General features: G+C 37.7%; 1 protein-coding gene across 1 annotated transcript in view; it reads right to left on the bottom strand.

Annotated features, from left to right (window-relative positions):
* Positions 1-414: 414 nt before the first annotated feature.
* The window catches only part of Cpr51A (Cuticular protein 51A), a 91995-nt gene continuing 76443 nt past the window's right edge, over positions 415-15966 (bottom strand). Inside the window, exons 2-3 of the mRNA XM_067777512.1 lie at positions 3247-3384; positions 415-731 (exon numbers count right to left, since the gene is read on the bottom strand). Coding sequence (XP_067633613.1) covers positions 501-731; positions 3247-3384 — 369 coding nt within the window. The 3' untranslated portion in view covers positions 415-500. The remainder of the gene's footprint in view (positions 732-3246; positions 3385-15966) is intronic.

The raw sequence follows: 15966 nt of genomic DNA, 5'->3' as shown, positions 1-15966 counted from the left end.
TTAACCTTTGGTTCGCCAGAACAGAGCGTAGTCTAAGATAATGACAGAAACCCCATTTAGCAACAATACTAGCATCAAGGCGCGATAGCCTAGGAAAAAACTTTAGGCCGACCTTTTCTTCCAATGCTCCTTTTAAATTTTCCTACAAATTGGAGGGATGGCACCTCCATGTTTTACGTACGACTTCGAACGGCATCTGCAAGGCAGATGAGTTTTCATTGGAAGCTTTTCATGGCAGAAATACACTTGGAATGGTTGGCAAACACTTCCGAGGGGCGACCCCGATTAGAAAAACATTTATCCAAATTTTTGATGTTACTTTGCCTGGGTGTTGAACCCAGGACCCTCGGTGTGGTAGGCGGAGCACGCTACCACCACACCAGCGCGGCCACATACATAGTCTACACACACGTATAACAAAGTATGCATTTTTATTTAACTTTTCAGTCTGTATTCTTAATTAAAAAGCTTACACATGTACAAAATACTAATTAACCAATTTAACTTAATCGCGAGTCTTTGTAATGTCTTTCGGTGCCCGAGTTGTCCAAACGAATGGAATATTTAGGAATCAATGAACCTTCAACGGTAGCTTCGCCATTCTCATCGAATTGTGGACCATCACCAATTTCTTGTGTATCCTCCTTGACTACGCGGTAACCATTCTCATCAGCTTCGTAATGAACGGTACGCATGACGAAACCATCGCGATATGAGTACATACCCTTGACCTGGAAATGGATTGCAAAATATAAATGGCACGGTTACATATTTTTCAATATTTTAGCATTTTAGTGAGTCTTGTTTAGAGGAGACTCGCAATTGGTATAATAAGATAGAGCTGGAGTTGGAGACATCGACCGGTGTAAAAGGAGGAGAACTCTGTTCTTCTGCACATGCCATCAGAAGTAAAGTTTATATGGTATAGCGGTTGGTTGTTCCGACAAATGGCGTAACAAGAGGGGGAGCTCCTGAAAATATCAACTGTCTGTAATTTTTGCACTCGAGGGCTGGGCTGAACGGTAATCAAGTAAAAGAACTACTAAAGGACAAGCGACTCAAATCAAGGCGGCTGGCAAATTGAAACTTCTTCTTCATGTGGAAGAGATAATTTTTTCTAACTGCAGCACTCGAGCATTGGGGACTAAAGCTAGAGTTACATTTGGTGTCATAATATGCAGGCAGACCGAATTTAATAAAAATCACCCCCAGCGGCGCCGTGATGGAGATGTCTCCAAGCAAATGACAAAGGTTAGTGGAGCAGATATATGAAACCTTTTGGAAACCATCACAGTCCAGCGAAATGATCATGTAAGGCACCCGTCTTATTTTAGAGTTCAAGGTGACCTACGACTCTCAGCATTGGTCCCGTAAGCATTATGACGATATCTCTAAATAATAATATGGCGATATGATTTGGACTGGCGGTAGGTCATCAATGACTTTGAAAAAAGTCGGTACTCGGTTAGTCAACTCTTAAAATCTTTAAGAGAGCTGCTCTATCAATGAAGACTAGAGTCACTCTTACCCATCCAGACCAAGTCCTTATAGGGAGCGTCTAATGCTTTAGTTAGAATATCTTATGGAAAATTCTTTAAGCGGGCGTGTTGATTAGACATCGCAGAAGTAGGTTGGAAACTCACAATGAATGACATGGCATCTAAGCTGGTCTTATGAAGGACAGCCTAAATATGCACGAGCGAGCTAGCAGCAAAATCTCCGATTGATACTCGACTACAGTCAACCTCTTTAACTTTAGAACCATTCTACAATTAAACAGCTGAATGAAGGTGCATGTGTAAAGAATTAAAAGAAGTATTTTGTCAATAAACTTCCTTCTCGGTCATTCCACCTCTTTCCCAAAAGGGAGACGCAGGATGATAAGGCACTAGTGAGCCCTTTCTTTCCCCAGTGAACATAATGTACAGGATGTCCTATGGTGGTGATGTAAAGGGGAGTGTTAAGCCGCCATTAATATTTGTTTTGTGTTATCAATTCTTTCGACAGAAGGTATAGCTGTGAAATCTATTCTAAAACCTTCATACAAAGAATTCCTTAATTTCATACTTCTTCGCAGACAGGATTAATATCGTTATAGTAGCAGAAGATGCCACCTTTGCAAAGTTGTGAAAAAAGAGCCAACAGTTCTTTTAGACCGCGTTCATATCAGAAGCTACTGAAGTTGTTTCTGGCGAGGTTAGCATCATATGAACATAATGCTAAGCTCCATTCAGAGCTTTCGAAGCTCCTCTTACAGCTGTTGCCAATGCGTTCACATAAACGTCCTTTAGCTATAATGAAAGCAACTAGAAAATAGATACTTGTCTGTGAGGCATCTACCCCTCACACAGGACCATACATGATCAAAGTTGTCAACTGTGTACATACCGAGTTTGCTTAAAGCAGCTCTCAGGTTAGACGTGTGGATATTTATAGGAAGGCAGCACCTATGTAGAACCCATGTGTTCGTTACAGAAGCTTTTTGGAATAACATTTCCATACAAATTTCGAATTATAAGAACTTAAGTTAGGTTAGGTTAAGATGGCGTGCGTGGGTGTTACCCATACTTCCACTCGGAGACATTTTTGTCCATTGTGAGTGCCCTCAGTAAGTATAGGGTGGCGGCAAATTCGTTTAGCCCCATTACCTCCTAGTGGTCATCAACGAACCACTTGCTTTCCCTGATGAACCCAAGAAGAAGTGAGACGTTCACCTTCCCAAACTCTGCCAGACTGTCGAAGAAGCGTGAGCCCAGAAATCTGAGTATTCTCCTTTGAAGTGCCAGGCATCGGCAGAGAAAGTGGTAGATCGACTCCTCTTCCTCCTCATCCTGACAGCTTCTGCAGAAGGAGCTTGTTGGTATTCGCCACCGTCGGAGCATTGGTGCAATAGTACAATGACCTGTGATGACACCCGTAAGTACCCTCACCGCAGATTTGTTCAGTTTGAGAAGGAAGCTGGTGCCTTTCCTATCCAAGCACGGCCATAAAGACCTTGAGACTTTGCAGTCAACCCTATAGGTCCATAGCAAGTCCGTTGCCCTGTTTTCATATTCGTCGATTCTCCCTAGCAGATAACTCAGCGGCGGTCGGACGGAGCTGTCCACCTCACTTATGTCTAAGTCGGAACCTTTCCTAGCCATCTCATCCGCGAGTTATAAGAACTTTATTAGCCAATTTTTTTTTATAAATAAGGGGGAATACTTTGTATAGAGATTTATATTTTCTTTTCTAAAAAAAACTTACCTTGCTACCATCACGCGTCTCCTGACGTTGTATAGCTCCATCATTTATGTTATCCTGAATATTTGAACCGTATGCATATTGAGCACTCTCATTCTGAATCTTTTCCAATTCCGCCTTCTCCTCAGCTTCAGCTTGAGTCTGCAATGTGAAAACATAAAATAAGTGAATGTGAAGTTTATATAACAAAAATTGCATTCAACTAAAGATATGTTTAAATAAGTATCAACGATATTTGTGCATAATGCTGTGGAAGTAGCTAATAAACTTAACACGCACTTTACAACGGTTGGGAACACAGTATTAACTAACTGCAATTGTCGGTTTGCGACCCATTTACCATCGGGCCAAGATGCTCGAAATAGCTTCTTTTTTGACCCTATCACAGGTTTCGAAATTATAAGCATTATAAAAACCTTAAAAAACTCTAGTTCATGCGGTGAGGATGGTATTTCCAATTTAATTTTAAAAAAGATATATTTTAATGTGGTTGATATACTGATATACTTATTCAACACCAGCATTACTCAGGGTATTTTTCCCGATGGTTTGAAATGTGCGATTGTAGTTCCGATCTTGAAAAAAGGGGATAAAAAAGATGTTAATAATTACAGACCTATTTCACTACTCTCGGCCATATCTAAAGTTTTTGAAAAGGCTGTTAAAACCAGAATTGTTAATTTTCTAAATAAAGCGAGCTTTTTTAGCTCCATGCAGTTTGGCTTTCGTTCTGACCTTTCAACAGAAGACGCTTTGCTAGATTTTTGCACCAACGTCTACAAAGCTCTGGATGAAAAAAGAAGTTGTGCTGGTCTCTTTGTGGACATAACAAAAGCTTTTGATATGGTCGATAGGGGTGTACTATTGGATAAACTATATAGTGCAGGATTCCGCGGTGTTATGCATAAGTGGCTTAAATCGTATATATCGGGCAGAACACAAAAAGTTAAAGTAGAATGTAGCTACAGTAGATTACAGCTTGTTAATCTGGGTGTTCCCCAAGGCTCAGTTCTTGGTCCAATATTGTTCTTGGTCTATATTAATTCAATATTTAAGCTTCCATTGAGAGGCAAGGCCACTGCCTTTGCAGACGATCTTGCAATTGCGTACAGTACACCGAATTACTTTGAATTAATATGTGACATTAACCATGATATACATTTGTTACGAACCTGGTTCGCTTCACACAAACTGATTGTAAGTAGTAAAACTAGACTTATGTATTTCAGTCATGTTCTCAAAGAACAACCAAGTTATGATGTCATATTTCACTCCGCAGTGTGCTCTCGCTTTAACATGCACCATATATCGTGCACTCAAAGTGACGCGATGAGATCTTTTGATTGTAATAGAAACTGTAGTGAGAGCTGCTTCAGGGTTGAAGTTGTTGAGAATTTCAAGTACCTAGGAATTATAATAGACAACCGCTTGAGTTGGTCTGAGCACATTAATGCACTAAAAAAATACTTTCTATATACCACTCGTCACTTTTATCGTCTGAAAAAGTTATGTTCAATATCCACTTTAAAAACAGTTTACTACGGAATATTTCAATCTAAACTGCAATATGGTATCACATGCTGGGGCGGCGCTTCGGCTAATAAGCTGTCAGCAGTGGTAACAATTCAAAAGGGGATTATAAGGCGAATCTGTAGTGCAAACTATAGGTCTCACTCTATGCTATATTTTAGGAAACTAGATATATTTCCGTGTCGACATCTCTATCTTTACAAAGTTTTAAAAACATTCTTTATACGGTGTGGCTACCTGGAAAGCTTTCCTTCGGAAGTCTACAACTTACGAAGAAATCTACTTCCGATGGTACAAATTCCGCATACTAGGACGTCGCACTTTAGAAGTTTTTACACATACACGTCGTGCAAATTTTTCAACTCCCTTCCTGCCACTGTACAGGTAATAAGAAATGTCAACTTATTTAAAAAAGAAGTTAAGCTGTATCTTTTTGGTTATAATCACTTTGAATTAGAAACGATGCTGAGGATGACCCTATAAACCGTACATACCTTAGGAAGCTGCAAATATTTAGTATTGATTCTCTTTCATATCTTTGATGATTTAATTTAATGTATAACTTAAACTCCTTATGAAATTTTTATTTTTGTACACCCCACACAAAACAATATACCAAAGCTAGGACTGGCATTTAGAACTATGTTAAACTTTAATATAAAAAATGCCATATACTTTTCCTATGCTGCATAGTAATTTGAAATTATTTAATGTAATATTGTAATCTTAGCTTAATAAGTATGCATCTGGAAAATGTTTAATAAAATACAATACAATACAATACAATACAATACAATACAAATTATTACATAAACTTGCTTTCATATCAATGCCTTTCTCACTTGCGACCTTGTGCCATTAAATCAAGCGAAAAAGAAGAAAAAAATATATCGCGTGACTATCCTAAAAAAAAGTCATCTAAAACTCGTAAGAAAAATGGTAACAAAAGAAGATTTGTTGTACCTGTTTATTGCGCACGAATAAAACTTAAAGATGTTTATGTCTGAGTTAAAGAAAACAACAACAAGTCGCTTAAACCAGTTTTTATACGCAATTATTGATTGTCTTATGTCATATGATGATCAAGTGACATTAATAACTTGCACGCCCTGACAATTAAATATGTACGTATGTTTACCTATACACACCTACTATATATGCATTTGTGTATGCAGATATATATTTACATATTCAAATCTGCTTAATAATATACACAATTGCGTACTTATGTATTTATTCATTTGTGCATGCAGATATCATGATGTGGTCATATGCTCATAAAATCAACTGTCAACGATGTGATGTCACTTACATTACTACAGTGTGTGATTTTATACCTTCAATTCGTTCAGTTTTTGTTAATTAACGTTTTTGTATATAATTTTTTGCATTGCCTAAAAACTTTGAAAACTTGTGACGGTTATACGACAAAAAAGGTTCAAAAATACATGATTTGGCCGATACTAAAAATATCATGTTGGACAAATCAAAAAAAATTTGAGAAATCGGAAGTTTTTGAGCTTTAAGGATGAAATTTTTTTTTTAAATAATGTGAGCCCTAAAATGTCTGCAAGAAACTAGACACCTGCGATGGATATGATTTGGGCTACATGTGTCTCTGAAGTATCGTTTTTAGTTGAAGGAAGAAATATGTTGTATCAGCGATTTTTTCAATGTTCCAGTATATTAACTATAGGATCTCAATATAGATCTAGGGCTCAGTTTAGGTTGGCGCAACTCACTTGAACTGCTTGAAAGTTCGTTGTGATACCACATAAAATAGTGGCAAAGTCAGCTATAACTACTTATAGAATCGTTGAGTTGAAACGATGTAGTTTCCAATAAGACTGATCTAGACCTTGGAAAATCCTCCAGAGATCTCAGTGGTTCTGGCAAAAGCTAGACAGTCAGGCATGAAGTGACTCTCGCCTCGCTATTCTTCACGGAGCTGAAGCAGGGAGGGTTTTCCAGTATATGCAATGAACACTCTGAATGGACGTCAGAACCTCAATCTCACGATAAGTGAGCTTTTGGGATCTAGATGATATCATCAGACCGCTTGCTGTCGCTAATACGCAAAAGGTGTAGTCTGCCCAGCATTTGCTCAGCTGATTCATCTTTACAGGAACGGATCTCTAAATCGCCTATTGGCGGCCTCATTCGATTCAATTGTAACAATCTCGGTTCAAAAAATCGACTTAATAGTTCCCCGGTATATTACTTTGCTCTTGGAATATTTACATTAGATAAAGTAAAACGCTTATTGATGAAACCACTTTGCGAGATTCCTATTAATGATTTTTTGCGCTTAGTGGATTTTGTATTGTATTTATTTCTTTACTTGTTAACCCAGTAAGCTGAAAAGACTAGTAATGCCTTTCTGAAAAATGTAAACGTTTTTAAAAATGGAACAAAACCCAAAGTAAAAAAAAAGAGGAGTAGCACAGAGACTAGATACTCAAAATATTGATACCAATTTCACAAAGACGAGTTCTCCACGTCGGGAACACAGCACAAGGCTGGTGTTCGTATGAGGCCAAGATCGTATACCACTGGCAATTCATCAAGAAAGATGCAGAGCACATTGTGTTGAAAGAAAACCTAGACCTTGGCAACCACCTCGATACATTCCAGTAACAGCAAGGTGGAAATACCACCACCCTTCTGCTTTCAGCGGCTCCAATGTACGGCAATGTGAAAGCTATAGCTGGTTTAAAGCCAAATAAAACATTTCTATAGCTTCGATAGCTATAACAAATAAAAAAAAATAAATGTAAGGCGCGATAACCTCCGAAGAGATCTAAGGCCGAGCTTCTCTTCCAATTTGCGTCGTGCTCCTCTTGATTTTCCCCACAAATTGGCCGGACGGGACCTACATGTTTTATGCCGACTTCGAACGGCATCTGCAAGGCAGATGAGTTTTCACTGAGAGCTTTTCATGGCAGAAATACACCCGGAGCGCTTGTCAAACACTGCCGTGGGGCGACCCCGCTTAGAAAAATGTTCTTCTAATTGAAAAACCTTATTTCTAAAATTTTGATGTTGCTTTGCCCGGGGTGTGAACCTAGGGCATACGGTGTGGTAGGCGGAGCACGCTACCATCACACCACGGTGGCCGCTATCGATAGCTATAGGGATAGGAAATGCTGTATGTTTTAAGTTGCGGCATATTCCCTTGAGAAAAAATAGAGTTGGGACCCCAGAACAGGTCGAAGTAGGCTTAGACTTGAAATTGCTAGAAATATTTCTGAAGCTAAAATCCAAGCATTGATATTGCGATATTTTTGGTCCAACTAGATGAGAGAGGCATGCTTAGACCAGTTGGCCAATTGTAATACCACTGAATGATCTAATGTCTTTTCTCTAATAAACATGCAAAAAAGTTTAACTAATTTGTCCTTCTAATCAATTACTAATTCAATCTCAACAGAGCCAAGCTCTGCTAAGCAGGCGATGAAGTGCTTGTTCTGACATTCCATGCATGGCCTGGCTAGAAACGGGCATCTGCAAAGGAAATGTCGAAAACATTTTATATCCTACTCATACCTAGAGCTGAGACAGAAGTCATTCGTTGAGATTCCCATGTGTTCGCCGTGCCTCGTTAATATCCTGATCAATGGACCCAAGGAGATAAGGAAACTAGTTCGGGCAAGTTTTTCGAGGCACACCACAAATGGATTTGTACTGGGGTTAGAATATTATCCCAAAAAATATCTTTATGAAAGTATCGTTCATTTGGGAACTGTCTAATCTGCGGTATTTTATATGTTAAAAAAATGGATGCGCACCGATGGTCCTGGGTTTAACTCCTGAGCTGAAGCTGACACGTCGATCTTCCTAAACGTTCAATCTCCGTGACGAAGATATGTTGGAGAAGGTTGCCAGCGGAAATAGATTAGATGTTCTGTTTTGATATGTAGAGTTCGGATGGATGGTCTAATGGGAGAGCGGTCTCTTGGCCCAGATTACTGATGGCCATCCTGTTTAACTTTCTGACATTTTGGAATTCGGCTCAATCGAAGGAAAACGGTTTTAGTTCCGGGCAGGGTAATACTGGTTGGTTGGTTGGAGTGGCGACTCCAAATTGACTCCAATTAGCGCTCATGCGCCGTTTTGATATCACAAACTCGTGAGTTAACCAATGAAAGGGTGTTGTAAGAATACTAATAAACATTTTCACGCGCATCAGGGAAAAACCCGTCCTCCTATGTGCATCCCGTGGAGTTTATGAATTTGAGAAACTCTCCCGGCTTAACATCCTTGAGTTCTGGGAGGCTTTCGAAAAAGGGCTTTTCAAGAAACTTTATTCTACTTCGGCAGTGTGCTGGGCATTCGCACAGCAGATGCTCAACCGTTTCCTCCGCCTCCGGACGCTTGCAGCTGCGACAGGAGGTATCGTGTTCCAGTCCCATCCGTGCCGCATGTATCCCAATTGTCCAATGCCAGATAGTTTTTCGTTATATAGTGGCCACATGCTCTTGGAAACTCTACAGGTCCGCAACCGATTCCACCTATTGTTGGCCTCACCCAACGAGTGCTGGGAGATGCGACCCTTGATGAGTCCCAGAGGTGCAAGGACCTCCTTCGCTCCTGAGACATCAAGAGCTGCTCCACGCCGGGCCAGCTCATCCGCCATCTCCTTACCCTGTATGTTTCGATGCCCCGGCACCCATATCAGGGTAACGATCTGCCGGATCGCCAGAATCATGGGGCTCTCTCTACACTGCCCAACCAAGTCTGATGATATCGTCCCTGATTGGAGGGCCCCAAGAGCCGGCTGGCTGTCGGAGAAAATGGTAATAATGGTAATTCAGAAAATTGTTGCGAAACGAAGTTGCTACTCTACAATGTTTAACAATCCCTTCCACGCTCTCTCTGACATGAAAACTAATATACATTCAAATGATTATGAATGGTTTAAAACTTGTAAGCTTTCACTTTCTATTTGGTCCGTTGGTCAAACTTCGCCTCCATGTCACTGAGTTCACATCTCACGAATGTGTGTTTGTCTATTTTTAAAGCATTATGAGTGGAAAAGGTTAGACTCGAGTTCAAAACACTTGCTTGCATTTGCGGATACGTACGATTTTAATTATACAATTTGCTGCGCTAAACTAAGGTCTAGATAAGAATACTTCCATTCTATACTGTTCTGAATAGAAACCTGTTCGTGCATTTGTTCACTTTTTCTCTCTTCATCTTTCATCTTCCGGTAATAAAGATAAAAACAAAACAATAAACGAATAGAAATACTACATACGAGTAAGATTCCAGTCACTGAGTCACTAAAAATTATACCCTTCATAAGTTAAGACACATTCCTTCCTAAACGCTTACCTAACAAAAACAGGAGTACCAAGTGAGAACCGTTGATAGTGATGGAAATGGAACTAGAAGAGACATTTTTTTGAAATTCTTAGAGCACGAGGTTCGACCTAAGAGCTGTTGTTGTTGTTGTTGTTGCGACTTAAGAGCTCACACAGAATAACGTAGACCAATATAATAACGTCACTCAATGCAAGTGCCAGCCCTTTAAGAAGTAATGCAATCTATAGTAGCCAACTCTTGAACTGTAAAGTAAAGTCTTGGCCTAAGGAAGATCAAGTATACCTCCACACATTAAAGATCTTCCAATTAACTCCAAACTCAAGTGCAAGAAGTCCTATGGCCTCTAAGTTGATCGGACTGTGTTTTGTTTGAAATCTGTGCCATTCATAATCTCTGTGGGGTATATACCTAACTTACACAACGTCAAAAGCATGCGGCATGTAAATAACCGAAACAGATCTTAAGACAAGCTATCATAAGCGTTTAACTAGAAGCAATTAAGTAGCAAAAAAGATGTGCAGAAAAGTATACAAACTAACATGAACATACATACATGAATAGAAACAATAACAATAATGTTTTGGAAATTCAATTGTGACGAGATTTAAGCCGAGATTCTCGCGTTTGAAGAACACAGCGTCGTCCGAGAATGCTGCCTCTCTACCAGTGGCGGATCTAGGGGGGCGCTATAGGGACTAAAGCTCTGCATTTTGCACTTAACGGCATACTGGGGACACACGGTATGGTTTAAATTTTTTATGCCAAAAATTGTCTACTGTGAATATTTTTAACGAATGCATCTCGCGTTTTTTACAGAAATTGAATTAAACTCACTTTCTTATGGTTAGGAAGCTCTGAAAGTTGAAATAAATGGCATAGTGGGCTCTACTCGTTAAAAACTTAACAGCATATTGTGAGCCCCGTCCTTACTTGTTATAATTCTATTTATATTTTTTAATAATAACAAGTAAGAACGGGACTGTCTTCGGCTGTGCCGAAGACTTCATACCTTTCATGAATGGGGCTGAACAATAATCTTATCCCGTTCGTAATCTCCGAATAATCGGATGTATAAGATAAGAAATATATAGTGAACAGATCTGCATACCTTAACGATTTTTAAGATAAATATAAAATACAAAACATGTAGGTACTTTGTGTGAGGATGCAAAGTTTCTGGTTTTTTGTGGTCTGCGTGTAAAAACTATGACTGCGAATCACGTATTTCAACAATATATGACGTAAACGTAACTATTTGATGAAACTTGATGAATTTTGAAGCTTCTAGCCGTAAAAAGGGGGCAAAAATTAGAATTTATATGAGGTATATAATATATATACCACCGATCCCTATGATTTTTTCAGACAACAATATATGCTATATACGTAAGCATATGGTGAAATTTGAAGCGTCTAGCTGTTAAAAAGGGGCAGAAATTGCGCAAAGTTTCTTAACTGAACAATCGGTTGTATGAGATATATACTATATATACCACCGATCTCAATGATTTTTTCAAACAACAATATATGCTATACACGTAAGCATTTGGTGAAATTTTAAGCTTCTAGCTGTTAAAATGGGGAAGAAATTGCGCAAAGTTTCTTAACTGAACAATCGGTTGTATGGGATATATACTATATATACCACCGGTATCTATGATTTTCTCAGACAAAAATATATGCTATACGCATAAGCATTTAGTGAAATTTGAACATATGTATCTAAACGATTTTTAAGATAAATATAAAATAAAAAATAGGTAGGTAATAGGTAGGAAATTTGAAGCTTCTAGCTGTTAAAACGGGGCAGAAATTGCGCAAAGTTTCTTATCTGAACAATCGGTTGTATGAGATATATACTATGTATACCACCGATCTCAATGATTTTTTCAGACATCAATATATGCTATACACCTAAGCATTTGGTGAAATTTGAAGCTTCTAGCTGTTAAAATGGGGCTGAAATCGTAAACAAAATATATATATACTATATATACCATCATATATATATTATATATATCACCGATCTCTATGATTTTTTGACACAACAATACATACTATATACGTAAGCAATCGGTGAAATTTGAAGCTTATAGCTGTTAAAATGGGGTAGAAATTGCGAAAAGTTTCTTATCTGAACAATCGGTTGTATGAGATATATACTATATATACAACCGATCTCTATGATTTTTTCAGACAACAATATATGCTATACTCGTAAGCATATGGTGAAATTTGAAGCGTCTAGCTGTTAAAAAGGGGCAGAAATTGCGCAAAGTTTCTTAACTGAACAATCGGTTGTATGAGATATATACTATATATACCATCGATCTCAATGATTTTTTCAGACAACAATATATGCTATACACGTAAGCATTTGGTGAAAGTTGAAGTTTCTAGCTGTTAAAATGGGGAAGAAATTGTGCAAAGTTTCTTATCTGAACAATCGGTTGTATGGGATATATACTATATATACAACCGGTATCTATGATTTTCTCAGACAACAATATATGCTATACACGTAAGCATTTAGTGAAAGTTGAACATATCTAAACGATTTTTAAGATAAATATAAAATAAAAAATAGGTAGGTAATCTGTGTGAGGATGCAAAGCTTCACGTTTTTTGTGGTCTGCATGTAAAAACTATGACTACGAATCACGTATTTCAAAAATATATGACGTAAACGTAACTATTTGATGAAATTTGATGAATTTTGAAGCTTCTAGCCGTAAAAAAGGGGCAAAAATGACAGTTTATATGAAGTATATAATATATATACCACCGATCTCTATGATTTTTTCAGACAACAATATATGCTACATACGTAAGCATTTTGTGAAATTTGAAGCTTCTAGCTGTTAAAATAGGGTAGAAATTGCGAAAAGTTTCTTATCTGAACAATCGGTTGTATGAAATATATACTATATATACAACCGATCTCTATGATTTTTTCAGACAACAATACATGCTATATACGTAAGCAATCGGTAAAATTTGAAGCTTATAGCTCTTAAAATGGGGTAGAAATTGCGAAAAGTTTCTTATCTGAACAATCGGTTGTATGAGATATATACTATATATACAACCGATCTCTATGATTTTTTCAGACAACAATATATGGTATATACGTAAGCAATCGGTGAAATTTGAAGCTTATAGCTGTTAAAATGGGGTAGAAATTGCGAAAAGTTTCTTATCTGAACAATCGGTTGTATGAGATATATACTATATATACAACCGATCTCTATGATTTTTTCAGACAACAATATATGCTATATACGTAAGTATTCGGTGAAATTTGAAGCTTCTAGATGTTAAAATGGGGCTAAAATTTGCGAAAATATATATATACTATATATATATACTATATATACCACCATATATATACTATATATACCACCGATCTTTATGATTTTTTCAGACAACAATATATGCTATATACCTAAGCATTCGTTGAAATTTGAAGCCTCTAGCTCTTAAAATGGGGCAGTAATTACGAAAAGTTCCTTATCTGAACAATCGGTTGTGGGGGATATATACTATATATACGACCGATCTCATCAATTTTTTCAGGCAACAATATGTGCAATATACGAAAGTATATGGTGAAGTTTGAAGCTTCAATCTGTTAAATTGGGTAAGATATTACAAAAATCCTCTTTTTTTGAAAAATCGGTTGTATGGAGGATATATGCTATAGTGGTCCGATCCGGTCGGTTCCGACAAATGTCTAATCGGACACCCAAATACACCCGCTCACCAAATTTTATCAAGATATCTCAAAAATTGAGGGACTAGTTTGCATACAAACAGACAGACGGACAGACGGACAGACGGACATGGCTAAATCAACTCAGCTCTTCAACCTGATTATTTCGGTATACTTAATGGTGGGTCTATCTATTTTCCTTTAAGGACTTACAATTTTCGGTTTCGTGACGAAATTAATATACCATTTCATTTTCATGAAAGGTATAAAAATACGTTAAGTAAGCAGTAATTACTTTGTTCCGCCAAATATAAGAAAAACTTAACGCCGGCACATATGGCTCGTCTTGTCATCGAAACGACTTTCATCACTTTCATCGCTTTCTTCATTTTCGAAGTTTTCTGCTGTTGCTGGCACTTGCTTTTTTTTTTAAATATCTGATAAAAAAATTCTTTAGTGGCGTTTTATGCAAAATATTTCCTTACCTTTTCATTTCTACGTTGTGTAAGTGATGACACTTGATAATCGATTAATGTTTTATTATCAGCTAATTACCAAACTGCCACATCATCATAACGAAAAAAATAAAATAAAATTTCGATGTCATTTGATACACACATTACAAATTTCACATTCCGAGTTGCCCAAATAGATTTGGAGCCAAAAAAGGGCAAACATTTTAAAGAGGGCCAAAAAAAGGGCTAGGGGCTAAACCCGAATTACAGAGCTACAATTTACTACCCTTTCCTGGACTACATGATTTCTTCATTGACGTCAAGGTTCAAAGGTGAATTTTTGAAAATACTGCCTCTGGAGGGACTGATTCCAGCATACTCTGCAGGAGTAACGATTGAACAAATTGTACTTCCTGCTAAAGTTTATAAAGAAGATCTCACCAGTCACAATGAGACAGTGCTGAAAGATGAAATTTTATTGTGGTATAACCATTGCAAAAGTGATCCATTCAAGAGTGCTCAAACAGCTACTGATGCCCTGAAAATCATTAAATCAGAACACTTTTCTTCATTATTTCCAAACGTGACGACACTGTTACAAATATTTGCGACTATTCCCGTGACATCAGCGACCGCAGAGCGTTCTTTTTCTGTTCTAAAGCGCTTGAAGACTTATTTGAGAGTCAACATGTCTGAAAATCGACTGACTGGTCTGCACTAGGGAACGTCCACAAAGAAATAGAAACGGACATTGAAGAAATAACCGATATTTTCTGTAAATCGAAGCCCCAACGACTCGAATCTTTGGATTGGTCGATAGAAGATTGAACCAGCAATAAGTGGGTTTGAAAGAAAGGTTTTTATGACTATTTTTATATGGTTGTTATATCATTATCTCGAGTGTGCTGAATAAAAGAAGAACTTCATTTCAGAAAATATTGCTTGTACTTTATAAGTAAATTATTTAATTTTTTTAATTTTGAAAATCCTCCTTTTGTCATGTCATTTTATATTCTGTGTACATTTATTTAACACATCATGGAAAACAAAAACAAAATTTGAAAGTGAAAAAATTTCAAGCCCCCAGTACCAAATCCTAGATCCGCCACTGCTCTCTACACTTTACTAGCTTCCGAAAAGCTTGTATAGAGCTTATGAAGGTGCCAAAAAAACTCTGCGGCTTTGCGAAGTGTCTCGTGCCCAAACCAAGCCTAGCTTCTCGGGTTCAGTTAGTAGGACACTAGCCTAAAGTCTTAACAAGTTAAAAGTTGCCTTGTAAGAAAAAAAATACAAGGAATGTCGAACTCAATTTTTCGATCCATGGAAAGCTCAAATTCATACACTGTCGATTCTTAAAAGCTTCCCTGTTTTCCAAGATGTTTATTGAGCTTTGAAAAGCTACCTTGGCTACCGATCATTGCCCGCACCGGAACAGAAGGATGACACTTCTAGAACTCCCTTAAAATAATCTGATGTTTTCAGATGCCTGAAATATTTGCCTGGAACGACACTTAAGGCTACAAAAACCTTCAGTAGTAGCCCCTGATGCCTAGCAACCAAAAATTGCTTTAAAAGCGCCTGGTGCTCCCAAGTATCTTTTGTAATCTTTGAAAAGCTTTAATGAACCGTGTTTCCGTTCAATAGAAACCTGGCGTTTGGAAAGCTCTTCCAAGAGGTCCTATAGTGATCTCCAGCCCT

The sequence above is a fragment of the Eurosta solidaginis genome, chromosome 3 (assembly GCF_040869045.1).
Source record: "Eurosta solidaginis isolate ZX-2024a chromosome 3, ASM4086904v1, whole genome shotgun sequence".
Taxonomy (NCBI): Eukaryota; Metazoa; Arthropoda; class Insecta; order Diptera; family Tephritidae; genus Eurosta; species Eurosta solidaginis.
This window is presented reverse-complemented; position numbering and strand designations above follow the sequence as displayed.